The sequence below is a fragment of the Perna viridis genome, chromosome 15, assembly GCF_037379345.1.
Source record: "Perna viridis isolate PV_CMFRI_1.1 ecotype Kerala chromosome 15, ASM3737934v1, whole genome shotgun sequence".
NCBI lineage: Eukaryota > Metazoa > Mollusca > Bivalvia > Mytilida > Mytilidae > Perna > Perna viridis.
Genome location: NC_142459.1, coordinates 11,056,920 through 11,084,414, shown reverse-complemented (window position 1 = coordinate 11,084,414; position 27,495 = coordinate 11,056,920). Strand labels below are relative to the sequence as shown.

Here is a 27,495-nt window from a genome sequence, read left to right as displayed (position 1 = left end):
TTCTATTGGAGTAGGAATCATTGGGCTCCAGGAAACAGGAGGCTAAGTTGCCCGACCATACCCACCACAATTTCCAGTGGCAGTAAAAATTTGTCGAATCGATAATCCTTCTGTTCCATCCCATTTTTTCCTTTCATCATCGTTTCGTGTTCATCGCCTGAATAAAGCTGAAATACTGCTGCTCGGGCGTTAAACCCCAACAGTCAATCACTTTTCTCGACATTTAAAAGAAGCCTGTCTGAAGTTTCGTGGGTTGTCATACCATAAGTGGAAACATAGTGACTCAGCGTGTGTGGAAAACGTTGTTTCCTATTCTTCCTTATTTCCATTTAATTCATCTGATTGATTCTTGTTCAACCTGTTTTCGCCCTGACTATACATGAAATATATGCAACTGGACGTCAAACAGACCACAACCTATCAATTGAAAAAAAAAAACAAAAAAAAAAACACTTTAGCCATCTACAATGAACACTGTCTAAACGGACCCCTTTTGGATTGCTATTGGTTTAGACGTTTTTTTTTTTGTGGCCTATTCAGTATTTGATTAAGAAAAGTTTTACTGTATTATATTAATTGCAGTTTGAACGGAGCCTTTAGTTTCACAGAGGGTAGAGGTTCTGGAACAATATGGCTGGATGATGTAAGTTGTCAGGGTCCCGAAAGATTTCTCAAAGACTGTAGCCATGAAGGATGGGCGGTGGAAAATTGTGATCATAGTGAGGATGTTGGTGTCAGTTGCGTAAAAAATGGTAATTATTAATGTATTAAGTACCATTCCATGTAATAATCAGGCAGTACGTGGCACATCATGGTTTACTTATCTTCCTGCAATTACTATGAACAATTTGTTTTTAGCATTGGAAAATAATAATAGATTTTTTTTATTTCATTCCATCTCTTTGGTCTATATGGCAACCAGAAGTTGAGGCACACATATAGATAAAATGCCTTGTAAAAAACGGTGAGCTTTTCAGTATTCGAGAGTAGGAGAACATGAATATACAACACAGTTCAGTGAAATTAACTTTAACATTGTAAAATATGATAATAATAGATACTTATAAGCATAAAAAATCAATTGTTAAAGGTATTGTTTTAACATTGAAAGAGGAGATAATTCAGAAATGAGTATAATGATAAAATATTGAATATTTGGCAGTTTTCGACCAGACAAAAATAGTCAAACTAAAAAAAAACAGTAAAAATTGCAATAATTGCAATAACAATTGTTTCATATATGTTCTTTTTTAAACAATAGAAATATGTTGGTGTAAACATTTTTTCATGTAAAAAAATGTTCTCAAATGTTAGCAAAACACAATAATTGTCAGCCTTTTAATGCATTCCAAAAGATACTATTATATACAACTGCATTTCTGTTGACAGAACAGCTGTATTTCGCCGAAAAGCAGCATATATCAACATTTAATACATAAAGGAATGATATAAGTTCAAACTGAATATTTTATGATACAATGTTTTCGCTGCTATTCACACTTTAGTTTGCTAGTAGGGAACACAATAGGCTCCTAGGAGCCCGAATCGCTCGGCTGGTTAAAGCTTGTCATTCAAGGGTAATAACGCCCCGTGCATGTCCGGGTGTCAAAAGAATAGGCCTGCAGCCGCTTTAAGCTTGTCGTAAAAGGCGACTAAATAGTGCTCAGAACCCTAGCCGGGGACTAGGGCGCTCTGCCCACAGAGCAACTGGGTTGTCTGTCCTATGTGGTGGAATGTGGTACCCCTGGCATGTTATATGCTGGGGTCATATTCAAATGAAATTCCTTCATGCACAGATGGTCACGTGAGATAAAAAAACACCGCCTACTTTGGGTGTCTACAAAGGCGTGCGTACTGTAACAACATGGAGTCGATAATTCTGAATTGGGACACTTGATAGATTTGGAATCGATGTGGAAAACGAAAGAGATCGTCGTAAATTTGATGGACGCATATTTCAATGTGGCTTAATAGAAGTTTTAGTAAGTTTCACTTGATTTTTCATTATTCATACCCCTTGTTCTATTCAGTTCCCGAAATTTTTGCCCGAAAATTGAACCAAATTATGCGATATCATGCAGGCTATAATACGAAAAACCAGACCGCAAACTATAGTGGTGCAACGTGTTGGGGCCCCGTGCAGGTCCGGGTGTTAAAAGAATAGGCCTGCAGCAGCGCTAAGCTTGTCGTATGAGGCGACTAAATAGTGCTCAGAACCCTAGCCGGGGGCTAGGCGCTCTGCCCACAGAGCAACTGGGATATGTGCCCCAGGTGGTGGAATGGGGTACCCCTGGCGTGTTACATGCTGGGGTTGTCAGGCTATAATACTGAAAACCTGACCGCAAACCATAGTGGTGCACAGTGTTGGGAAAGATGCCACGTTCCTCGCACGTTAAAGAACCCTGCTGTGGTATTCGATAGGAGTAGGAACCTTTGCGCTCCGCCACAGGAGGCTAAATTGCCCGACCTTAACCATCCCCCCTTTTTCCAGTGGCAATCAAAATTTGTCGACCCTATTATCCTTGTGACCCATCCTTTTTTTTTCATTTCATGTTCATTTTATCATCAATTTCATGTTCATTGTCTGAATATAGCTGAAATATTGCTGCTCGGACGTTAAACCCCAACAAACAAACAGCAACGTGTTGGGAAAGATGCCACGTTTCTCGGAAGTAAAAGAACACTACTGTGGTATTCTTCCGGGGTAGGAACCATAGGGCTCCAGTCACAGGAGGCTAAATTGCCCGACCCTACCCACCTCTCCCTATTTCCAGTGGCAATCAAAATTTGTCGACCCCATTATTCATATTTCATGTCATCATCATTTCATGTTTATTTATCAACCATTTCATGTGCATCGCAAAATATAGCTGAAAAATTGTTGCTCGGGTGTTAAACCTCCACAATCAATCAATCATTCCATATACAATAATGTAATTTTCAAGGACATCCGTAACGGAGCGCTAAGGTTCCTATAGATTTTTCGTATTATAGCCTGACAATCCCAACATGTAACACGCCAGGGGTACCCCATTCCACCACCTAGGGTACACAACCCAGTTGTTCTGTGGGAAGAGTGCTTAGCCCCCGGTTAGGTTTCTGAGCACTATTAAGTGGCCTTTTACGACAAGCTTAGCGCAGCTGCAGGCCTATTCTTGACATCCGGACCTGCACGGGGCCGATTTTTCTGTTCTTGTGATGATTTCCATTATGTCTAATAATATATGCCTATGTACTTATTAACATTATTTTAAATTGTTTATAGGTGCCATACGTTTAGCATCCCGATCACAAACTAGTACTTCCGTAAGTGGTAGACTGGAGATTTTGCATAACGATGTCTGGGGCACGGTTTGTCTCAGTAAGTTTGATGCAAATTCAGCAGCTGTGGTGTGTAGACAACTTGGAGAAAAGTAAGATATAGGGAAAGGTTGACTTTGGTGTAACATTTAATTCATTTATTTTCAGAAGAAGGGATTTCCTTTGAAAATAAAATGTTTTCTTTTTTTTAAATGAAAACTAACACCCAATCGACACGATGGAGTCAAAACTAATTTGTATGATTTTACTTGTACTACCTGTACTATCGAGTGAGACTATTCCAGCATTATTTTCAGATATTTTTCTCCGTTTAAAAATAATGTTATTATACACAATTTATAGAGTATTTTTACACTTGTTGATCTATGAAGGTTTTTTGTTTAGTTTGTATTTAGTTAATCTCTTGTGCATTTGTTGCGTTTAATCATACTCGTTCTATTTTTCTTTCACCTATTTTAAATTCTTTGAATTTTGTGAGTTACAAAACCACGAGTGAAGTGTTCATCTCTACGTGATCCTTAAATATTTAGATATTCCTTATTTCAGAGACACTTCACTGTGAATTTTTCTTCATAAAAAGTTTCATCCTGTTTTCTTGCTTAAGCATAAAATGTTCGTAAGTGTTAATTTGGTTTAGGGAGTGTTTCGGGCCCTTGTTCCTGCCCTTTTGTTTGGAGATGCATACGAAATGAGCGGACAGCTCTTTCAACGACCAGACAAATTGTTTTAGTATCCAACTCGGACAACGTCCGCATATGCTACTATTGCATTTGTTAGCAAACTGTCGTCGTACGAATTCAATTACGCGGAAGTGCAAATTTAAATATAAAAAAAAAAGAATGTGCATATGTATTTGGAACGCAACTAGCGGTTGTTATGTCGAATATAATCTATTGGATTGATCTGCCGTGAAACATGGTTATTTAGGGCGGGGCACAATGGGAAAAAGACCAAAGGAACCAAATCACTCTTTAAACTATCTTTCATCTTATCATCAATTTCATGTTCATCGTCTGAATATAGCTGAAAAATTGCTGCTCGGACAAACAAAATTGCCCCAACAAACAGACAAACAAACTTTAAACTATCAAAACTTTAGATTCTTGCGTGATAATAAAAACAATTACCACTATGCACTTTGTAGTGTGACATTATTTTTTAAGAACATTGCATTTTTACAGTTGTAAATGTCATCAAGGGAACCAATATTCTGGCGGAAATTAAAAGAATGTAATCCACGGACAAAGACCAGACGGGAAAAAGACACATACAACAAAGAACATAAATAACCAAAATAATACATCCAAAGTAAAAAAACCCCGTGCAGGTCCGGGTGTTAAAAGAATAGGCCTGCAGCAGCGCTAAGCTTGTCGTATGAGGCGACTAAATAGTGCTCAGAACCCTAGCCGGGGGCTAGGCGCTCTGCCCATAGAGCAACTGGGATATGTGCCCCAGGTGGTGGAATGGGGTACCCCTGGCGTGTTACATGCTGGGGTTGTCAGGCTATAATACTGAAAACCTGACCGCAAACCATAGTGGTGCACCGTGTTGGGAAAGATGCCACGTTCCTCGCACGTTAAAGAACCCTGCTGTGGTATTCGATAGGAGTAGGAACCTTTGCGCTCCGCCACAGGAGGCTAAATTGCCCGACCTTACCCATCCCCCCTTTTTCCAGTGGCAATCAAAATTTGTGGACCCTATTATCCTTGTGACCCATCCTTTTTTTTTCATTTCATGTTCATTTTATCATCAATTTCATGATCATTGTCTGAATATAGCTAAAATATTGCTGCTCGGACGTTAAACCCCAACAAACAAACAAACAAACCAAAGTAAAAAAGTAAATGTTTTCATGGTGCAGATGGATACACCGTAACGATCAACGAATTTATGAGGACGATAATAAGACTTCTATGGCCCCGTGCGGGTCTGGGTGTCAAAAAAATTGGCCCACGGCAGCGCTAAGCTTGTCGTAAAAGGCAACTAAACTGTGCTCACACATAGAGCAACTGGGTTATGTCCCCGAGGTGGTGCAATGGGGTGTTGCGTTGTCAGGTCAAAATACAGGAAACCTGTCTGCAAACCATAGTGATGCAACGTGTTGTAAAAAACCTTTTCGCGCGTTAAAGAATCCTGCTGTTGTATTCATTAAAAGAACGAACTTTTGCGCTCCGTTGCAGATGGCAAATCGCCGACCCGACCCACCTCTTCCTATTTCCAGCGGTAATCAAAATTCGTCGACCCTATAGTCCTTTTGTGTCCAATCCCATTTTTTGCATTAAATAACCATTTCTTCAGGAATCTTGGGTCCCATGATTACCTTGTCATGTTTATCGCCTGGATATAGCTGCAATATTGCTGGTCAGGCGTTAAATTCCAACAGTCAATCAATCAATCAGGCAAAAACTTTGTTTTGGGTTTTGCCTTCTGTGGTATTCGATTGGAGTAGGAACATGTTTGCGCTCCGCTACAGGAGACTAATTTGCCCGACCCTACCCATACCTCTCTTTTATCTTTTATTTTTGTGACCCATCCCTTTTTCATTTCATGTTCATTTTATCAACCCTTTCATGTTCATCGCCTGGATATAGCTGAAATATTGCTGCTCGGGCGTTAAACCTCAACAATCAATCACTCAACCAATCTATGGAGCGTTATTCCCGGTACATGGGACCTTTAGAAAGAACTTTGTGGTGTGATTAGTTTTCGATGATCTTTTAATCTCATGTAATGACGTGACCGGAAGAACCATATTTGAATGGAGAGTTTTTGAAAGAACAGTCAGGTTGATTAGTCTTGAAGTCCTCAATCTCGAGGTTCTGCAATTGCCTTTTATAATTGAAAATTTTGAATGCAATGGGTGAAGTATAGGAATATGAAATAATTGGTATGGATTTGTCTTTGAAATATGTTTTGGGAATTTTGTTGGTAACGTTTTTTGTGATGGAGGATGTTAGCCAAATTAATTGAATCTATACCTTTGTTGACAAACGGTGGTGGAAGAAATGGTCGTTTTTCTTCATCTTGGCTTTTTACACAAACTGGTTTCAAGAGTCTGTGGAAACCAATATCCAAAATGATGGCAACAAGTCTGTATAATGATGAGGTGTGGTCAGAAACAGGAATATCAAGACTTGTTTTGTAAAGGGAGTGTAGTAGAGTGAGAAGAATAGAATAAAGTCTTGAAGGTGCGATTGTGTACACATTGTTGTAATTATATGTTGTGGACATTAAGCACCACAAGAGTGTTTAACACTCCAAATTAAAATAAAATCACATATCTTATCAAATGGTCATATGATAAGGCTTACTTTAGAAGTGTGTTACGCACTGGTTAAATGCTTTTTTGTGATCTCTGAAGATATTTATCAATTGTTTTAATCGCTAGTGTATTCGCTCGTGTCACCATGTTTGTTCTCCTTAACTTTTTCTTGTTTTAAGTTTCGTAAATTCTGTGAGTTACAAAAGCACGAGTGAAGGTAGTGGTAAAATATGGTTAACTAACGTCACCTGCTTTGGAACTGAAACATCATTGACTGACTGTTCACATTCTGACTGGGATCATACCAACTGCACGCACAAAGATGAAGTCGGCATCACTTGTTACAATGGAACTGAAGGTATTGTATGTCTGTAAGACCAGATCATTATCCCAAGATTCTGATAAGAAATTGACCATTTTTGAAAATATTCTTCAAAGTCTGACCTTTTTCTTTTCTGTAAAATCAGAAACTTAGCTGCAAATTTGTCAAAAGTATAAAATTGAAAACAAAAATCAGATAATAAAAGGATAATTAATTGGAAAACGTGAATAACCAAAATATTATCACGAGTGCCGAAGAACGCCTAGATTTAACGAGTGTGCGAAACTTGTTCCGCGCACGAATTAGATCCTCAAGCGTTCTTGGCACAAGTGATAATATTTTGATTATCTTTTTTATTAAATAGATTTTCTTCTTAATTTATAAGAAATTCAGTGATTGACGATTGATATCAAAGTTGTGACCTTTGGCGGGAGAAAGCGCGAGAGTGAAATTACCGAATTTATTTCACAGTGTAAATTATCGAAATTTATTACACTTGAAACATTGGATAAAACACTGCTATCTATATGATAAAATACCTCCCAGTGGCAATCAAAATTCATCGACACTATGATACTCATCCCATTTTTCATTTCATCATGATTTCATATTCATTTTTTTCAAACCTCTTTCAAAACTTTTAACTTCTATACTCAAAACTGTCAAAGAGGCTCTGTTGTCCTACCACAACACTTCTTACTCCCGGTAGTGGTATTAATTCAATGTGGATCCTGAAAAATTCTTTTGGAGACAATCATTGCATGACTATTATCAGAATATAAAAGCATTAAAACATATGATTTTTCAACACACATCGTTTTTTTTTTTCAAAAAGATGGTACACCTAGATACAAGTATATAGTTCTTGGTGGAGATTCCTCATACTTTGTAAGAAATAATTCCGAATCATCTGCCAAATGTGCAGATGTTTACAAAATGCTTGAATTTTTAATCGACAACATATTTGTCCCGTGTGGTGGACGTGTTTTTCAACAAACGGTCGGCATTCAAATGGGAACAAATTGTGCTCCTCTACCTGCTAACCTATTCCGTCACTCTTATGAAGGTGACTTTATAGCTGATCTAATCCAAAAGAAAAAAAATCGTTTGGCTAGATCCTTTAATATCAGTGTCCGCTATATAGATGACGTATTATCTTTAAACAATCCGAATTTTTTGGGATTTGATACATCGCATCTACCCCAAACTTGAGGAAAAGGATACTACAGACACTGTGAAGCAAGCCACATATCTTGACTTACACCTAGGAAAACTAATGACCAAACTTTACGACAAACGTGATGACTTTTTATTCGAAATTGTCAACTTTTCTTTCATCTGTGGCAACATCCCTTCAGCACCTACGCATGGAGTGTTCATATCATAACACATACGTTATGCCAGAGATTGCCGAAACTACAAACGTTTTTTTTGTAACAAATAGGCTTTTGGAACAGGGTTATGTTGCTACAAGATTGAAGTCATCACTACAGAAGTTTTATGGTCATCATCATGAACTCGTGGATCAATATGATATATCCATCTGTGCCATGAAAACTGATTTATTCAACGTGTCATAGTTTTTTTTCCTTTCCTCGTTTGGCAACCCGGGACTTGATTTTCATGAGCAACTCGGAGGTATTTATAGAAAATACAGAGGACGCTTACCCTACCGGTGCTCCCAGTTTAGTGGAGTCCGAGTTGCTCATTTGCTTTTGTTACTTTGTATACATGATTTTGCCTGGTGTTGGTAAAATCCACACAATCTAGAAGAACTTGTTTAATAGATAAAGGGCAATTACATGGGATACGCTCAGGTCGAGGATCACCAACAAGCAAATGGCCATGTGTAGATCTATAATGTCCATTGCGACATCTAGTCATGACCGCTTGCTCTTTGCGATTGCCCTATCCGGATTGATGAATGCCTAGATCTGATTTTCGATAAGAGAAAATAAAATAATTTGGGATAAATACTGTAATTTGATTGGCTAAAATAGTTTTGTTATATCTCAACGGATAAAAAAATATTGACACGCCCCTATTCAGTTAAATTCAGAGCTACTTTTCTCATGTTTAAAGATAAAAATATGTTTCAAAATTAATTTATAAGAATTGGCTATGATAAAAATTTTGTCTATTGAAAAGAAAAAAAACATTTCCATGTGCATATTTTATAATGTGCACATGGACAATTTATGTTATTTTTCAATAGACAACATTTTTATTATTTTCAATTCTTAAATGCTATCCAAGCCGATGCTATAACAGAATAATGCTCCACAGCGGTATCAAAGGGCAAATGATCAAATCTAGCATCCGTGAATTATTGATAAAACGTTTTACTAACAAGACCAAATTTTAAAGCTCTAGCCATAGTTTCATAAACAATCTGAAATTGCGATTTTCCTCAAATTTACAATTTCAGATGATTTGATTAGAGAAATGAAATGAGTAAAATTAAGATTTTTCGTAAACGCTTGCACTGATCACATTAGTATAATGCCTCGCTTTTATATAGGTGCAGTCAGGTTGGCTAGTAATCTTTCCTCTGGTAACGTCATTTCTGGTAGATTAGAGATATTCCATCGTGGTCAATGGGGAACTGTTTGTAAACATGGATTTGACAATGTAGACGCTATGGTGGTTTGTGGACAGATTGGAATAAGGTGGGTATATTAGGTAAGGTACAATTTGTGTTATTTCTTTTGTATGGGATATTTTACTATTTTTTATTTGGACCACCCACTTTTATATTCATTTAAAAAAGTAGCAACATTAAATTAGAAACGAAGGGGAAATAACTTTAAGAAATAACAGAAGGACAAACACCTTTATACGCTATACATTCGGGAATAAGCTCGTGCATTCTGGATGAAAGCATCCACTTGTTATACATGTATCCATAAAAATGTAAAAGACCTGTATTTTAGCTAGAGAATGTTTAAGTATTTCAGTCTCGACACAGTTCACGTTTTGTTTTTGTGTTATTCATTTTTAGAGCAAAAAGTTCCGCTAGTTTCAACATAAATAGGGGGAGTGGGCACATATGGTTAAATAACGTGGATTGTAAAGGAACTGAAACGTCTCTGAGTGCCTGTTCGCATTCAAATTGGGAAGATAACAATTGCTCACATTATGATGACGTTGGAATCAGTTGTTTTAACGGATCTTTATCGAACATGGAAGGTATTTATTTGTATTTAGAATATAATTTTATTATTTTGTGTACCTAACAGAACATTTGACATGTCTGAAGAATAAGCCTGCAGCAGCGCTAAGCGTGTCGTGAAATGCGACTTAATTGCGGTCAGAACTTATTGGTCAATTGAGTTATGTGTTCCAGATGGTTGAATGGGCTTCCCTGACCTCCTACATTCTTAGATCGGCAAACTTGATCTCGAACTATAGTGGTCCACCATGTTGGTAATAATGCCACGTTGTTAGCATGTAAACAAATCTGCGTCGGTATTTGAAAGGAGTAGGTTTCTCAGATTCGCTTTATGAGGCTTAATTGTCCAGCCCTAGACACTTTTTTTTATATAATTCTGATGGTAATCGAAAATCCTCGACATTTTGATCATTGTGTCCCATACCAAGTTTTATTTTCACCATCATTTCATGTTCATTTAATCATCATTTCATATATCTTGCCCGGATATTACTGAAATACTACTACTTGGGCATTGAACAGCAATTATTAAATACATTTGACATGATCATTGAATTTATTTTTCAAACATGAAGTAACGGTAGTAATGATAAAATATAAATTAATTAATTTCGAGAAAAAGTGATGTATCCGTTATTTTAACATCATGTAATGGTACCATTATAACTTTATCTACGTACTTAAATCACGTTTTTAGCAATCAAGATTTCCTAGATATTTCAGTGTCCTAGATTTTGAAGGCAGGCGACCATTTGTTATATGCGGCAGAATTTTGACATTAGTTTGAGTGATTTCCAAGATCTTTTTAGAGGTTACAAAGTTAATTTAAAATTGTCTGATCAATAAAGAATATATGAGAGTGATAAAAATATGAATTTGGTAATCTTGACACTGGCCTTGACTACTGAAATATTTTGTTTCTGCTAAATATTCTATTTTTTACTCAACCCTTTTCAACAGCATGTACATATCAAGTTTCAGTGTATTTTACTCTGTGATGCTCTGTTAACTTTCTGGAAGAAAAATAGTATATATTTTGTTCTTACCAACACAGTTGTTCACAAAACATTTTTATTGCCATCGGAGCTCCGGAAAACAGTTTCAACTGGTGGTCATCTCAGAATTGATAAGATTTGGATTTTTCAATTCTGTTCCGTTCAGCACGTTTGCAGAAGTTATGCCGACATACACAGAATAATAAGAAACAAAACACAAACAGTGCGTTTCCCCACTTCGTTTTTGAAACACAATGTCTAGAATTTCCAGTGCGAGCAAACGCAAATGTCGCCCCGCACAACATATTTTATCTGGTTTTTTTAACATCATTCAATTGACACATTCCATTGTATTAACATATCGAATTTTACGTTTGTAGCCACCTAAATTACCGAGATACTGAAATGTCCTATATAATGACAGGCGACCATTTTAAAGTGTAATTCGGCAATATTTTTTTGCGAATTCCGAGGTCTTGTTTGGAACATGCTGTAAGATTTATTGATATTTTTGATAAATAAAAGATATGGCAGTGAAAAAAGGGTCATTTTTTAAGGTTTTTTGTTGCCATGGCAACAGTTCGTTTCTTTCATTTTTTTTGGTAAATGCAAACTTCATTAGGCTCACTGAACACAACCAATTTTCAAGTTTTAAGTCATTTAAGTTTCCGATTTCATTGTCCTTGATTATGCGTTTGTATTGAAACGGTAGTTTTTCTTTGCCGATTGGTTTGATTCATTCTCTCTCAATAGCGACTACTTACGTTTTCATATGTAGTTCATTCCCTTCAGTTACACTCTCTTTAAACTCCCGACAAAACTATTTGAGTAAAAATAGCAAACAGAAGAAAGGCAGCAATAACAATTTATGGCCTAACATTAATTTTGGGTGATATGTTTAGATTTGCTGTTGAGCAAACAAGCGAATGTCGCCCCAAGCGTTTTATGTCAGTATCATATTTCCTAGACAATTTCACGTCCTGTGTGATGGCATTAGGCGGCCATTTAAAAAATGGTGACTGTGAATTCTATATCATTATGAAATGAGTTTTCATTTAAAAAAAAACCTATATATAAATAAAAAAGACCGTGAGAAAAAAGTGGATTTGGTTTGGTTCTTTTTTTGGATGTTTCGTTACCATGGAAATAGACAACGTGTCGATTAAGTTTTTTTTACATCTCTACCACCATACTAAATTTTAAATTTCAAGCCACATCATAGGTTTCCGAGATGTTGTAATGTCATAGAATATCATCTTAGGTGAACATTTCGAAAATGGCGGTATTTCGGCAAATCTAAAATTAAATTCAGTTAATTCTATGCGACACATCATAATACAAAAATCTATTAAAATATCTCAAAAGATATGACATAGATATGGCACTGACCAAAAAAGTAGATATCCGTATTAGTAGCAGTTTATATGTCTGTTGCTAATGCAATAACTACATATCAATTAATCTTTTTGTACAATTTTATTAGGCTTATTAAATGTCAGTCCCTGTAAGAATCAGGCATTAGGTGAAACTTAGTATGAACAAAAACCATCATTTTAATTGTGTAATTTGATTTTTTGCACCATCAGAATCAAGGAAAACAGACTAGATTTTCCACATCATACTGGACCATTGAGTTACAATTTCATCGAAATGCTCTGAAAATGAACATTTGAAGGGCAGGTAACTGTCAAGAACCTCAATTTTTTAAGATTTCTGGGCAAAGCCAATGATGCAGAGATCAATTACTGGTGTCTTCAAATAGAGATAGCATCCTTGAGTGATATTTTATTGTCAGATTTTTTTTGACATGTTTCTGATTTTTCTCAATTTCCCGATTCTTACAAACTCTTACACTTAAATTGTACCACCATTCCAAATTTCAAGTGTCCAGCCAGCCGTCTAGGTTTGATGTTCGAGGACTCAATACATGTAAGAGAGTAATCAAGAGAACCAAGGTTATAGCGGTAATCAAAAGAATGTAATCCAGAGACAAAGATCAGACATGGAAAACAGACATACACAACAAAGAACGTAAAGTAACTAAAATAATACATACAAAGTAACAAAAATAAATGAGCAACTCGGATTCCACTAAAACCGGGAGCATGGACCAGGTCCACCGGTAGGGTAAGCGTCCTCTGCTTTTCTAGAAACACCCGCCGAATTGCTCATAAAAAGTCAAGTCCGGGGTAGACAAACGAGGAAAGGAAAATTATAACCCGTTGAATACATCAGTTTTCATGGTGCTGATGGATACACCATAACGATCCACGAGTTAATGATGACGACCATAAAACTTTTGTAGTGATGACTTCAATGTTGTAGCAACATAACCCTGTTTCAGAAGCCTATTTGTTAGAGTTCTAGCGCGATACAAAAAGTCTGCGTAGTTTCGGCAAGCTCTGCCATAACGTATGAGTTGTGATATGAACACTCCATACGCAGGAGCCGAAGGGATGTTGCCACAGATGAAAGGAAAGTTAAGAATTCTGAATGAAAAGTCATCACGTTTGTGGTAAGGTCAATAGTTTTCCTTTACCATCGATTTCTAAGTGTAGGTCAAGATATGAGGCTGACTTCACAGTGTCTGTTGTATCCTTTATCTCAAGTTCTTTTGGGTAGATGCGATGTATCAAATCCCCGAAATTAGGATTGTTTAAAGATAATACGTCATCTATATGGCGGAAACTGAGATTGAAGGATCTAGCCAAACGATATTCTTTCTTTCTGATCAGATCAGCTATAAAGTCATCCTCATAAGGGTGAAGGAATAGATCAGCAAGTTAAGGAGCACAATTTGTCCCATTGGAATGCCGACCGTTTGTTGAAAAACACGTCCACCACACTGGACAAATATGTTGTCGATTAAAATTCCAGCATTTTGTAAACATCTTCCTCTGTATATCTGGAAGATGATTTGGAATTATTTCTTACAAAGTATGAGAAATCTCTACCAAGAACTATATATTTGTATCTAGGTGTACCATCTTTTTTGGAAAAACAACGATGTATAATGTTTTTAAGTCGGGGTTTTAACTGAGTATGGAGAATAGAAGTATACAGTGTTGAAAAATCATAGGTTTTAATGCTATTATATTCAAATAATAGTCTTGAACTGATTGTCTCCAAAATATCTTTCGAATTTTTCAGGATCCACATTGAATTCCACTACGGGAGTAACAAGTGTTGTGGTAGGACTGTAGACCCTCTTTGACAGTTGTGAGTATAGAAGTTTTGAAAGAGGTTTGGTGGTACATTTTGCAGATCCCGCTATGAAACGTTGTTTGTATGGAATGTTGTGAAGTTTAGGAATCCAGTACATAGACGGTAAATCACAATCATCCTCCTTGGTAGAGAGACCAAAAGAGGATAGCACAGATTTATGGTTTTCCACAATCTCTTCTTTGGAGAGAGTGGTAGCAGTGTAAGTCCTATCACTGCTACTATTTTCTACGTCTATGTCTGATAATAAACATTGGATATAAAACGTTTTGCAGACAAAAACAATGTTGTTTAGGGCTTTGTCTGCTGGTACGACAACATACTTGTCATGTATAGTAGACAATGTTTTTGCTACATCGGGGTCTTTGAAAACTGATGTAGCCTTGGCACTCATTGACCTACTTAAAACTTTCATTCGTTTCAAAATTAAAGACCTCACGGCCTTTAACCACTGACAGAGAATCAATGTCTTTTTGTTCTCGTTTTATCCGTTTTCTTGCATAGTCCTCGACGGCATCCATAAGAACTTTAAATTTATAAATCCAATTTATTGAGCGTGGTTCACGGTACTTGGGACCTTTAGAAAGGATATTACGCAGAGATTCGTTTTCGATAATGGTTAAATATCCCGTAACGACCTGACCAGACGGACCATATTTGAATGGTGAGGTTTTGCAAGAACAGTCAGGTGGTTTAGCCTTGAAGTCCTCAATCTCGAGGTTTTGCAATAGCCTTTTATAAGAAAGGCAGAAATGACATTATGTCGCCCGACATTAGTCTGGGGCGACATGATTAAAGAGAAACGCTAAACCCCGAGCTGACGAATGACTTATTTCGACCAAAACTGTACAAGCTATCAACTGTATTCTGAAATTTTTTTGTAGTTATACTTTCTGTACTATCAACTTCAAAAACAACCCTGTGGAATCGAACTCGCGCTAAATCAAGTTGATTAAATATGTACCGTTATATTTTAATATTTTGCGACCATCCTTAATGTCTTCATCCGGACCACTCTTTCTCAATTATCTATTCATTCATTTTAATATGTTATGTTTACTTATTACATAGGGCATATTTACAATATATAATCAATAAACATATCCATGATTACCATGCAATACGTTTAACTTTTATCCAATATGTATGAAATTATAATTTATACTTAATCTTGAAATACTTTTAATATATTGCTTGTATATAGGCACGGTCAGATTGGCGGAGAGTATAACATCGCGGTATTCAATTCGGGGTAGAGTTGAGATATACCTGTTTGGTGAATGGGGAACCATTTGCGATGATGGTTTCGACAACAAGGATGCTTTGGTAGTATGTCGGCAGCTGGGGAGAAAGTATGTGGAAGATGCTTTTTATAAGAATTTACGTTCTGTCAATTCATTGATCAATAAGTCGTTACATGTTCTTATTCTTGTCATTTAAACTGCTTATCATAACAACACACTTATTTGTCAATTTGCCAATCAAAAGGTCTTTATTTGAAGCTATACATGTTCGTTGAGAGTGCAACATTGTAAAGTTTTTTCGGCCCATTGTTCTGGTCAAAGTTATTCCTTTAGATTGGCTCAAAATCTTTAATAACTAAATATATATAAATTACAAACAAAAATGAAAAATTGTGAATGTTGATATATACGTTTGAATACATCATATGGTGAGATGCAGTAAGTAAACTGACACTGAAAATACACAGAAAGGTTTTAAAGGAATTTAACTGTGAAAATGTACCATTTTACAATAATATATGTATACCAAGGCATACCATTAATTTCCATACTTGGTAAAACGAATATAAACCACTACTACAATACAAAGCCAATACGAAATCACGAAGCTACAAAATAAGTTCTGCGATTTTTCTATGAAACAATCAAGAATATCCTATCAGTTCATTTAGATATAAAACACATATTTTCAACATTCGCAACTTGTACAACGGAATCACTGTCTGGACAAGAAAAAAATGAAAGTCCGGTATGATCCTATTTCAGACTTGGAAAGTCTACTAAGTATTCTAAAAGTGTATATAAGACAACACGGACTGTCGTTTGCCGTTTTGTTTTGGGATCACAACCTGCAGAACAATAGTTTCTTCTAAATATAACTAACTTTATCAGTGGTTATCGTTTCCCAGCATTTTACATTAATTCATATTTTTTTTTTAAATCTTAGGTAGCTGTTAGACATAAGAGTTTTAATTTTGGTAATGATTTTACTCTGCAAAACACAGAACTGAATCTTGAAACTTTTTATTTTACTTATGATATTTTATTGTTTTATAACAGTTTTCACGGAGCATATAGCTATACTGCTGGCGGAGGAAACGGAACAATATGGTTATATGATGTCCGCTGTAAGGGGTCAGAAGATTATCTTACACAATGTAGTCACCCCGCATGGGGTTCAAAAAATTGTGGTCATGGTGAAGATGTAGGAGTCGTCTGTGTGAAAGAAGGTATTTACAAATTTGGTGAAAAATATGTTTTTGTTGTTTGTATTCACTTTAGGTGGGGGTAAGTTAAACCTATATTTATTGTCGTATGCCGATGAAAATAAAGCTTGGGAATGATACAATCAGGATTACGACAGTAAAATAATTCTTAATGTCATTTATCAACATTTTTCTCGTTTTAAATTGCAGAATAAATCATAAGTCTTTTGGATATGAAGTTCGAATAATTACCTCGGCACGAGAAGCAGAATATACATACACGTCATAGCATTTACTTCCATTACTAAATTTCATTCAAATGTGTGCTGTCTGTTTCCTACAACGTATCGATTTTACCAACTGTAATAGTTTAGCAAATGTATTTATTCGTTTCTCTGTTCATTATATTCGTTATTAAAATAATGTATTACATTGTGTGTCTAATATATATATTCATTCAAGAATTTACAATAATAAAAATTTTGTCTATTGAATATAATATTAATTGTTTATTGTTTATTGCACGAAGTAGACAAATTTTGCCAATTCTTATAAATTAATTTTAAAACATATTTTTATCTTTAAACATGAGAAAAGTAGCTCTGAATTTAATTGAAAGGGGCCTGTCAATATTTTTAAATCCATTGATATATAACAAAATTATTTTTACCAATCAGATTACAATATTTATCTCAAATTAATTTATATGTGTTTGTGCTAATAATGCTTATTTTAAAAAAATAGGTGCCATACGTTTAGTTGACCAATCTACTACGTCTACTTCGGTGAAAGGTAGATTGGAAATATTTCATAATGAAGAATGGGGTACTGTCTGTAGTAGTCAATTTAGTACCACATCGGCAGCAGTGGTTTGTAGACAGCTTGGAAAAAAGTAGGATATATGTTCTATTATCTTGTATGGATGATTCCAATTTTACTTCTCGCAATAGTAATACAAGATGTTTTTGGCTCGAGCTTTTGTAAGTTCTTAAAAAAACCCATTTAATATTGAGATGTTTACAAAAAGTAAGTTATTTTATAACTTTGTATTTTTTGGTAACTTTCTAGTCACAATTATGGCAAGGGTATTGTATCAATACACAGGAAACATCTTCATATTTGGTGAATAAATTATCATAACATAATGTATCATATATAAAAAAAATATAAAGTTGTTTCTTGAGTATACACATAGTTTTAAAAGTAAATGTGTCCGAAAAAGAGCAAAATTTACAATTCTCAGCAATCACTATGAAAAGACGTATAATTATAGCACAATTATTACGTCATAATAATGAACTAATACCACCAAATATTTTTTGCCCAATATTTATTTATTTGCCTCTGTTTTGAACAATTTTTATGTTATAATTACAAATAACTTCTCTATATTCATTGCCCGTAGCCCTTTAGATATTGTTCACATTTCTGTGCGTAGAGACATTAAAGAGTAATCAAGGGAACCAAGGTTATAGCGGTAATCAAAAGAATAAAATCCAGGGACAAAGACCAGACATGGAAAACAGATATACACAATAAAGAACATAAAGTAACTAAAATCGTACATACAAAGTAACAAAAGAAAACGCCCTGTTTTGTTGACGTTACAATGTAAACAAGTAAAAAACGTAATTTACACATGAGATTATCAGTATATAAAACGATTAAATGATGAAACACGAATGAAATAAGAAAAAATATTTCTTGCTTTTTTAATTAATAAATCAATTTCAATCTGGAGTATCAGGCTTTAGTATGCACTCAATAATATGACATTGTTGTTTTTTTTCCTCTGTTGTTAGTGCTAGGTATTCTTTGAGTTACACAAGCGAAAATGAAGGTAGCGGAAAAATTTGGTTAACTGATGTAATTTGTTTTGGAACTGAAACTTCTTTGACTGAGTGTATACATTCTGACTGGGAGAGGAACAGTTGCATGCACAAGGATGACGTAGGAATAATTTGTTACAATGGAACAGAAGGTACTGTAGGAATAAATATTAATTCATGTAAGAATCAGACAGCGGGTAAAACAAGATATAAAATACCCCACTTGTAGAGAACATTACTTTTATTATTATATAGATAGCAGTGATATACCGAATGTTCCCAGTGTACAATATTTCGATAAATCACACTGTGAAATAAATTCTATAATTTCTCTCTCGCACTTTCTCCTGCCAAATCGACATAACACGGATATCAATCCTCCGTTCACAAAATTGTACATGTATGTTGAAAATAGACACGAATAATGGAGAAAAAATCTATATAATAAATAGGATAATCAACTGGTTGTCGTGATTAACCAGAACTTGATCACTCGTGCCAAGAACACATTAAGATTTAACTCGTGCTCGGAATAAGTTCCGTACACTCGTTAGGCATTCCTCGGCACTCGTGATCATAATTTGGTTATTCACTCTTTCCAATTAATCATCCTATTACTCATTGTACAATCAAAATCAACGAGTAATACAAATATTAAATTTTAAATCATTATTGTTCATACATAAGAAAAAAATATAACTTGTTAGCATTAGAATGAAACATTTCAAAACAGTTACAGTGATGCACACATAAAAAAGTTGGCTTTGAGAAAAAATCGATCGTCAGATTGTTAGTACTTTACATGCACGCATAATATTGTTCCAAGTCTCTGATTCTGACGCCCCGTGCAGGTCCGGGTGTTAAAAGAATAGGCCTGCAGCAGCGCTGAGCTTGTCGTATAAGGCGACTTAATAGTGCTCAGAAACCTAGCCGGGGGGGGGGGCTAGGCGCTCTGCCCACAGAGCAACTGGGATGTGTGCACCAGGTGGTGGAAGAATGGGGTACCCCTGGCGTGTTACATGCTAGGGTTGTCAGGCTATAATACGGAAAACCTGACCGCACACCATAGTGGTGCACCGTGTTGGGAAAGATGCCACGTTCCTCGCACGTGAAAGAACCCTGCTGTGGTATTCGATAGGAGTAGGAACCTTTGCGCTCCGCCACAGGAGGCTAAATTGCCCGACCTTACCCATCCCCCCTTTTTCCTGTGGCAATCAAAATTTGTCGACCCTATTATCCTTGTGACCCATCCTTTGATTTTTTTCATTTCATGTTCATTTTATCATCCATTTCATGTTCATTGTCTGAATATAGCTGAAATATTGCTGCTCGGACGTTAAACCCCAACAAACAAACAAACTGATTCTGACAATAGCTATACATAATTATTACCGTAGTAGGACTGGATATTTGTTTTCTGTAGGGTTTGATTCTATCACTTTCAATGATGAACAAATTTGTGTAAAATGCGCCAAGCTTAATGCATGTTGGAGACCCCATTTGTCATTTCTTACATAATAAGTATTTATTGAACCGCTACAGATGGCAATCGTTTACCTTTTCCATGTTAAGGACTTTAAGTGGTGGTTAAAACAACGTCATTTTGATCGAATTCAAAATTTTAACTAATCAATTTCTTAAAAGCACCATACATTCTAGGGCTGTTCAGAGAAGACAAAATCATTCATTTTGGCACTCGTTATAATTTGCGAGACACTGTTGACAAATGAAATGAAATTCAATTATCAATAAATTCATTCATATGTCTAATTTATTTCTGGCAGAAGCCATCCTCCATATTCTAGGGTCAAAAATGAAAACTAATTTTAAAACATCTATGACTGCTACGACCAAAGCATTTGGAAATTCTAAATGAATGGCTGCTTTCTAGGTGCTGTTCGATTGGCTGGAAACAAAACTACTCGATACGCCATCTTTGGTAGATTAGAGGTATATCATCATGGTGAATGGGGAACTGTTTGCAATAATGGGTTTGACAATGCAGATGCAAAAGTTGCTTGTAAGCAGTTCGGAATAAGGTAGGGGGCAAAATTGATAAAAGAGTAATAACAAGAACGAAGATTCGAGGGTTAACAGAGAGAGTATGATGCAAAGATAAGGACCAGACATGGAAAATAAACACACACAATAAACATGAAATACCATAACAAACACATACAAAGATTCAAAGAGCCCCATTGGGGTCAGAATGTCAAAATAATAGGCCCAAACCAGCGCTATGTTTGCCGTTAGAGGCGACTAAATAGTAAGCAGAAACTTCACCGGGGGCTAGGGAGCTATGCCCATAGAGCAACTGGGTTGTGTGCCCCCGTTGGTGGAATGGGGTAACCCTGGCGTATTACATGCTAGGGTTGTCAGGACATAATACGGAAAATCTGACCGCAAACCATAGCGGTACAACGTGTTGGGAAAGATGACACGTTCCTCGTACGTTTAAGAACCCGTCTGTGGTATTCTATCGGAGGAGGAGCCATTGGTGCCACAGGAGGCTAAATTGCCTGACCCAAACCACCTCTTTCTATTTCCAGTGGTATTCACAATTTGTCCACCCCATTAGCCTTGTGTCCTATCCCTTTTTAGATTTCATCATCGTCATTTCAGGTTCATTTTATCACGCTCGGGCGTTAAACCCATCAATCAACCAATTGTTTTTTTCACCCATTTTATGTTCATCGCCTGGGCATAGCTGAAATATTGCTGATTGGGCGCTAAACCCCAACAATTAATCAATCTATTAAACAAAGATACAAAGATAAATGAGAAACTTGGACGCCACTGAAAATTGGGGTCATAGATCAGGCGCAACGGTAGGGTATGCGTACTTTTTTTTTTACAGAAACGCTAGCTGAGTTGATCATAAAATGTCACGCCTTCGGAAGACGAAAGATAAAATGAAAACAATTAAGCGATGACCAAATCGGTTCTCATGATACAGATTAGAATAGATGTATTTTTTCTGGACAATTGCGAACAAATTCTCATATCAGAGATTTTTTCCAGTTTCATATTCTAAAATTGCGTTCTCATTTACCCTGTAAGACAGCGATTCACATTTTTAGCCCAGTATTGGTGCTCTATGTTGTATATTAAAGGACTTATAGTTTGTTGAATTAAACAAGTTTCCAATAAAATTACAGAAGATTGGTTATTGAAAATTATTTGGATTTAATATAATTCTTTTAAGTAGCAATCTTTATTTAAAAACAAAAATACACAGGTAATTCATGCATTTCAAAAACCAACCAAATTCGCTTTTGTTTGCAATTTAGAAACGGTTACATACCACATAATTAGTCTGTTTGTCACGCAGTTTTGCACTTTTTGGATATAAAACATATAAAGATTGTGTATGAAAATGGAAATTACAGAAAGTTAAAAATTGGTTTAAATTGGTGATTTCAGAGAAAGATTAATCTATAATTTTCGTTAAAGTGCATACCTCAACACAGAAATGACTATCGTTACGTGTAAATTTTTTCGGAGTTCTGCATCTTTCGAAGAGTAGTTCCAACTTCCTGAACAGTTTCATCTCAATTGGACGAGCCACTTTTGCAAAGTTTGAAAATTTTACGACAACCGCTACCAATTTGAAGACGAAAAGGCCGATAATATCTTACGATTTATTTTTGGTAATACTGACATTTCATAACATAAGTCCCCCAAGGGCATTTAGGGCTATAAAACAATTGATATTCTGTTTAGATTAAATAATTAATGGTGACAGGTTGTCGTCCGCTCTTTATAACTTCTTCCGGTTGTCAATTGACAGAGACTAAGTAATAAATTATTGGCTGATATAATATTCGTTGTAATCTTAATTTCGTGAATCACCTCTTCCAACGAATACCACAGCAGGGTCCTTTAACGTGCGAGGAACGTGGCATCTTTCCAAACACAGTGCACCACTATGGTTTGCGGTCAGGTTTTCCGTATTAAGGCCTAATGACCCCAGCATGTAACACGCCATGTGAGCCCCATTCCACCATCTTGTGTGGTGGCACACAATCCAGTTGGTCTGTGGGCAGGGTGCCTGAGCCCCCGGCCAGGGTTTCTGAGCACTATAAAGTCGCCTTTTACGACAAACTTAATGCAGCTGCTGGCCTATTCTTTCGACACCCGGACCCGCACGGGACCGAAAACCACGAAGATAAGTATCCGATGAGTAAAAATGAGGCCAAAGTAGTCAAATAATCTAAATGTTAAAATTCGTTGTAGATACTTTATACCGGACTTACCATACAATTTATAGGTATTAAAGATTGTAGGTCAAAGTAAATTCTCATTGTAATATGAAATCGTTCGAAATCTCTGTAATTTAACCAGCTAGATAAACTTTTCTTTTTATTTAGTTCAGTTTATTCTACAAGTTATACTACCAGGAGGACAGGAAGCGGGAAAATATGGTTAAGTAATATAGGTTGTTATGGAACTGAAACTTCGTTGACCGACTGTTCACATTCTCACTGGGAAAGCCACATTTGCACTCATAATGATGACGTAGGGATCAGCTGCGTCAAGTCTATGAACATTGTAATGGAAGGTAATATTCTATAGATATAAGTTTGCGAAGATCTAAGTCTTATTTGTCATTCTAGAGTGATAGTTAACGCAGAAATAGAAACAAAAAGATAATTTATTTGAAATATAGAAGGAAAAAACTGAATTTGCATCATTTAAAAACGCTATTCTCATTAACAGGGTTACCATAAGTTAAATGTTTAAAGTGAATAAGTACCATTCTGTGTAAGGGTCAAGCAATGTTTGGCACATCATTATTCTCAATTTGGTGCATTCCAATCCATACGAAAAAGCTTTTACGTTGTAAAACTTTGTGACCTAATGTCGTTAATAAACCTTTTGATAACATTATTCCTAGCAATGTGCCACTCAGTTTTATTTTTTAATAATTTTATTATATCCTTTTTCCGTCATTTGTAGAGAGATGACAAAAAGCAATATTATGCAAATTTGCCGTAAAAAAGCAAAATTATGCATATTGTCTGTAAAATAAAACAAAATTATGAAAATTTTCTGCTAAAAATAGCAAAATTATGCAACTTTTCTTCAAAATATAGGAAAATTATGCAAATTACATGTAATAAGGTAGATAGTTGTTTGTCATAACAAAAACGAATGTAATGTTTTCAATTTTAATTTCACTTGTAAAAAGGTGACATCAGGTTGGCTGAGAACACAAGTACTCTGTACTCCATTTCTGGTAGATTGGAAGTTTACCGTTTTGGTGAATGGGGAACCGTTTGCGATGATGGTTTTGACAACAAGGATGCTATGGTTGTTTGTAGTCAGATCGGGAAAACGTATGTTAAATAACTTCAGTTAGGTGCATCTTTTTACGTGCATTGCGACATTGGTTTCTATTAAAGCGAAACAAGATCAATCGTAAATTACATAAGTGACATATTCTTTACCTTTGTACCGCCATGATAATAAATATTTAAAATTATTATTATAATTTCAGCTGTTTAGAATGCGTGCTTTTAATCTTAAATGCGCAAGCTGAGTTCAGCTGCTTGTATGCTAAACGAATCGGCAAAGATCTAGTCGTATGAGGTAATCCAATTTATAGACCTCCAAATTATACCCCCTTTATCTCGGTGACCTACAACCATATACGAGAGTTGGAATATTCAAAGGGAAAACTAGTTTTATCATCTCGTTATTTCGATATGAGGCAGTGTAACCTGTAAGAGGATACACTCAGTTTATTTAAGCCATTGAAGAAGGTAATTTATTGACTAAAAATTTGGCTCATTATATATTTTATTATAGTGTATTAACATCTTTATCGATATCGTTGTACAATCCTTTAGAATCTGAATATATCTTAAGTAATTATAGAAAACCATGAATTTAATTTCATTCATTGACAAACTAAATAAGTCTTCAATTCGATTTAGTACAAAAACAAGCTTCGGAGCCTATAGTTTCAATGGTAAAGCAGGCACCGGACAAATATGGTTAGATGATGTATCATGCATTGGTTCAGAAAACTACCTGAAAAATTGTAGTCATGACGGATGGGGCTATCACAATTGTGGGCATAATGAAGATATAAGTGTCGGCTGTGTAGAAGAAGGTAGTTATTGCTTTAAAAAAAAGATTATAAAAGAGTTATTTGTCGCTGATATGTAATATGCTGTTAAAAGAAATTATATGTTATGATGCAGACAAACCTGCAATTAGCACAATTAGTTCATGGTTATCTTATATTCTGCATTTTATTATTCGTTTTGGGGTTCATTGTGTAAATAATAGACAATTATATTTTTGTGTTTAGTGAACCGTGTAAGCAGCATTTTTTGTAAAACCATGCTCCGTTATATTTACATTAGGAGCGATTCGTTTAGCTGACCAAAGTCGAACCTCAGATTCCATATATGGAAGACTAGAGATTTTTTATAATGATGTTTGGGGCACAATATGTAGCAATCAGTTCAGTATCAATTCAGCAATAGTGGTGTGTCGACAGATCGGACATAAGTAAGATACTGTTTTTTTGATAAATTGACAAAATATACTGTTTTTTAGTGTTTCTGTCAGATGTTTGTTTTTGTGACCATATAAAAAGGGGTTTATGTTTAATAAAAATCTCATCTTATTTATGACTGGTTTTAAAACTCGGTTGAGAAAGAAAAGGATTTCGTTATTGTTTTTAATATCGTGACATTTACTTCTATATCTGTATTTTCAAGATAAGTTACATGTAGCAATGTAACAATAAGCTATTGGCTCATTTAATTAAAAAATTAGATCACTTTTTATAGAATCACGGTTTTGTCGATGTTTCAAAAAAATATTAACCGGGTGGTGTTATACTTCTGATGAAAATCAAGACATATCGCAAATAAACAAATAGGTGATCTATATATTTAATCATTAAACACAACATGTTGTTTGTTTTCCTGCCGCTCCAGAACAATTGGTTTTATATGGCCTTCATAATAATAACGTATATGGCATTGGTTTTTTTTTTACAAGATACCTAAAACAACAAAGGATATAGTTCATTTTTATACTTTTGTACTTTTTAATATGCATTTTTACTACACCTAACAAGATGCAGTTATTTAAAAAAATTGAAACTGGTAACGATTGACGTCTTTGTTTTCAATTCAAAGTTTATTTAAAAGAAACGTAAATATAAACCTGACCGCAAATCATAGTGGTGCACCGTTTGGGAAAATGTCACGTTCCTCGCACGTTAAAAAACAACTCTGCTGTGGTATTCGATAGTAGTATGAACCTTTGCGATTCGCCAGAGGAGGCTAAATTGCTCGACACTACCCATCCCTTTCTATTTCTAGTGGCAGTTAAAATTTGTCGTCCCTATTGTCAGATAACTGTCTTCATGCTGTTCAACTCTTCCTATAACCAATTTTTAACTGATCGATAACATATCTGGAGGTTGTGTTTTCTATTTTTTGAAATCGACAGTATTATTTTTTAAAGTTCGGTGTATTCTGCAAGCTATTCAAACGGTAATGGAGAGGGAATAATATTGTTAACTAGTGTAGTTTGTGATGGAACAGAATCATCTCTTACGGCCTGTTCTTATGAAGTTGGAAACGTTAGCTGCACACACAAAGATGACGTAGTCGTCAGTTGCTTCAATTCTACGGATGGTACTGTATTATTTACATATATGTGTTTTCTGTTTTCTTAACAATTGCGGGCGTGATGTTTGTAATCGTTAAATAATTTACGTTTTGATAAAAAAGTAACAACCAGGCAAGGCCCGAAAGGGTAGTCATACACGCTTAAAAGCAAAATAGACTACAAAGTCCAACCGTGCAAACCCGAGAGGGTACTCATAGACGAATAAAAAATTATCATACAACGTGAAGTAAACTATGGAATAAAAAAAACCACATCCCATACTTTGTATATAAACTAGAAACCACTGCTTCCATTTCGCATCGGCTTCAATGCTAATTTCACAATATTCAATGGCTTCTATGGACTATACTTTAACTTTAACCCACAAAAAACTGCATATCTGTATGATTCTACATGTGTCAGTTCACAATCCACAGAGTGACATATGATGTTTGCAAACTTGCATTGCAGCACTTGTCACCGGAAAAAGGGACTGTACATAGCATTGGAAATCCCTGTGTTTTCACAAGATAGGGGTACATTAAGAAATCATTACTGAGATTGGATTTGACAGCGCAGGAAGAAATATGCACTTATAAAATGACCAAAAATGTTTTTCCTTTCAGAAAAAAATTCATTTTTAAAAATAAAATGAGAACTTTTTTCAAAACACAACGAGGAACGGGAGGTAATTTCTGCGTAGGACTATTTTTACGTACGTACCAAATGTTCATCGGTTGAATTTGTGGTGTGTTTGATTCATCAATAAAATTCAATTTATATTTTTTTTCCATACATTTCATATCTTTTTTTTTCAAAATATGTCTGTGTTACAGTTGAGGTTAAATTGATTGAAAGAATAAGCACCTCCGCCTATGTAAAAGGTATTCTAGAAGTACGATACGGTGGCATATGGGGAACAATATGTAACAATCAGTTCGACAGAGCAGCTGCTAATGTTGTTTGCAAGCAGCTTGGAGTAAGGTAAGCTATACTTCAGGGATAATTTAAATCGTATTACTTAATAGTCATTGGAAATTTGAACTGCCTGAAATTCCTTAAAATTTTTTATTGTGATTCTTGCTATAGCATGTGTTAAGTTTAATTAAGTGTAATTATGCAAGACTCAGGCAAAAGGGAAAAATTAGAAAGATACACTGATCTAACAGTATAATTTCACTCGATGCTTTCTTCATTTCACTAATAAGTTATATAAGTCTGAATATGGTACATTATGTTATAACTTGTGCTAAATCTGTCTTAATTTTTCTAAATACAGTACCTG

The 27,495-nt window shown here is 35.4% G+C and overlaps 1 protein-coding gene across 2 annotated transcripts in view; it reads left to right on the top strand.

Annotated features, from left to right (window-relative positions):
- The window catches only part of LOC148596914 (scavenger receptor cysteine-rich type 1 protein M130-like), a 45,189-nt gene that overhangs the window by 3,677 nt on the left and 14,017 nt on the right, over positions 1 to 27,495 (top strand). The window contains exons 4-19 of one of the 2 annotated variants that reach the window (XM_088563148.1): positions 583 to 752; positions 3,266 to 3,413; positions 6,763 to 6,941; positions 9,427 to 9,574; positions 9,907 to 10,094; positions 15,499 to 15,646; positions 16,598 to 16,767; positions 17,488 to 17,635; positions 18,546 to 18,724; positions 20,464 to 20,611; positions 22,943 to 23,133; positions 23,764 to 23,911; positions 24,512 to 24,690; positions 24,947 to 25,094; positions 26,064 to 26,236; positions 27,047 to 27,194. In XM_088563148.1, the coding sequence (XP_088419274.1) occupies positions 583 to 752; positions 3,266 to 3,413; positions 6,763 to 6,941; positions 9,427 to 9,574; positions 9,907 to 10,094; positions 15,499 to 15,646; positions 16,598 to 16,767; positions 17,488 to 17,635; positions 18,546 to 18,724; positions 20,464 to 20,611; positions 22,943 to 23,133; positions 23,764 to 23,911; positions 24,512 to 24,690; positions 24,947 to 25,094; positions 26,064 to 26,236; positions 27,047 to 27,194 (2,613 nt within the window). Of the gene's footprint in view, positions 1 to 582; positions 753 to 3,265; positions 3,414 to 6,762; positions 6,942 to 9,426; positions 9,575 to 9,900; positions 10,095 to 15,498; positions 15,647 to 16,597; positions 16,768 to 17,487; positions 17,636 to 18,545; positions 18,725 to 20,463; positions 20,612 to 22,942; positions 23,134 to 23,763; positions 23,912 to 24,511; positions 24,691 to 24,946; positions 25,095 to 26,063; positions 26,237 to 27,046; positions 27,195 to 27,495 lie in introns of both variants that reach the window. The other variant, XM_088563147.1, reaches the window with a different exon arrangement.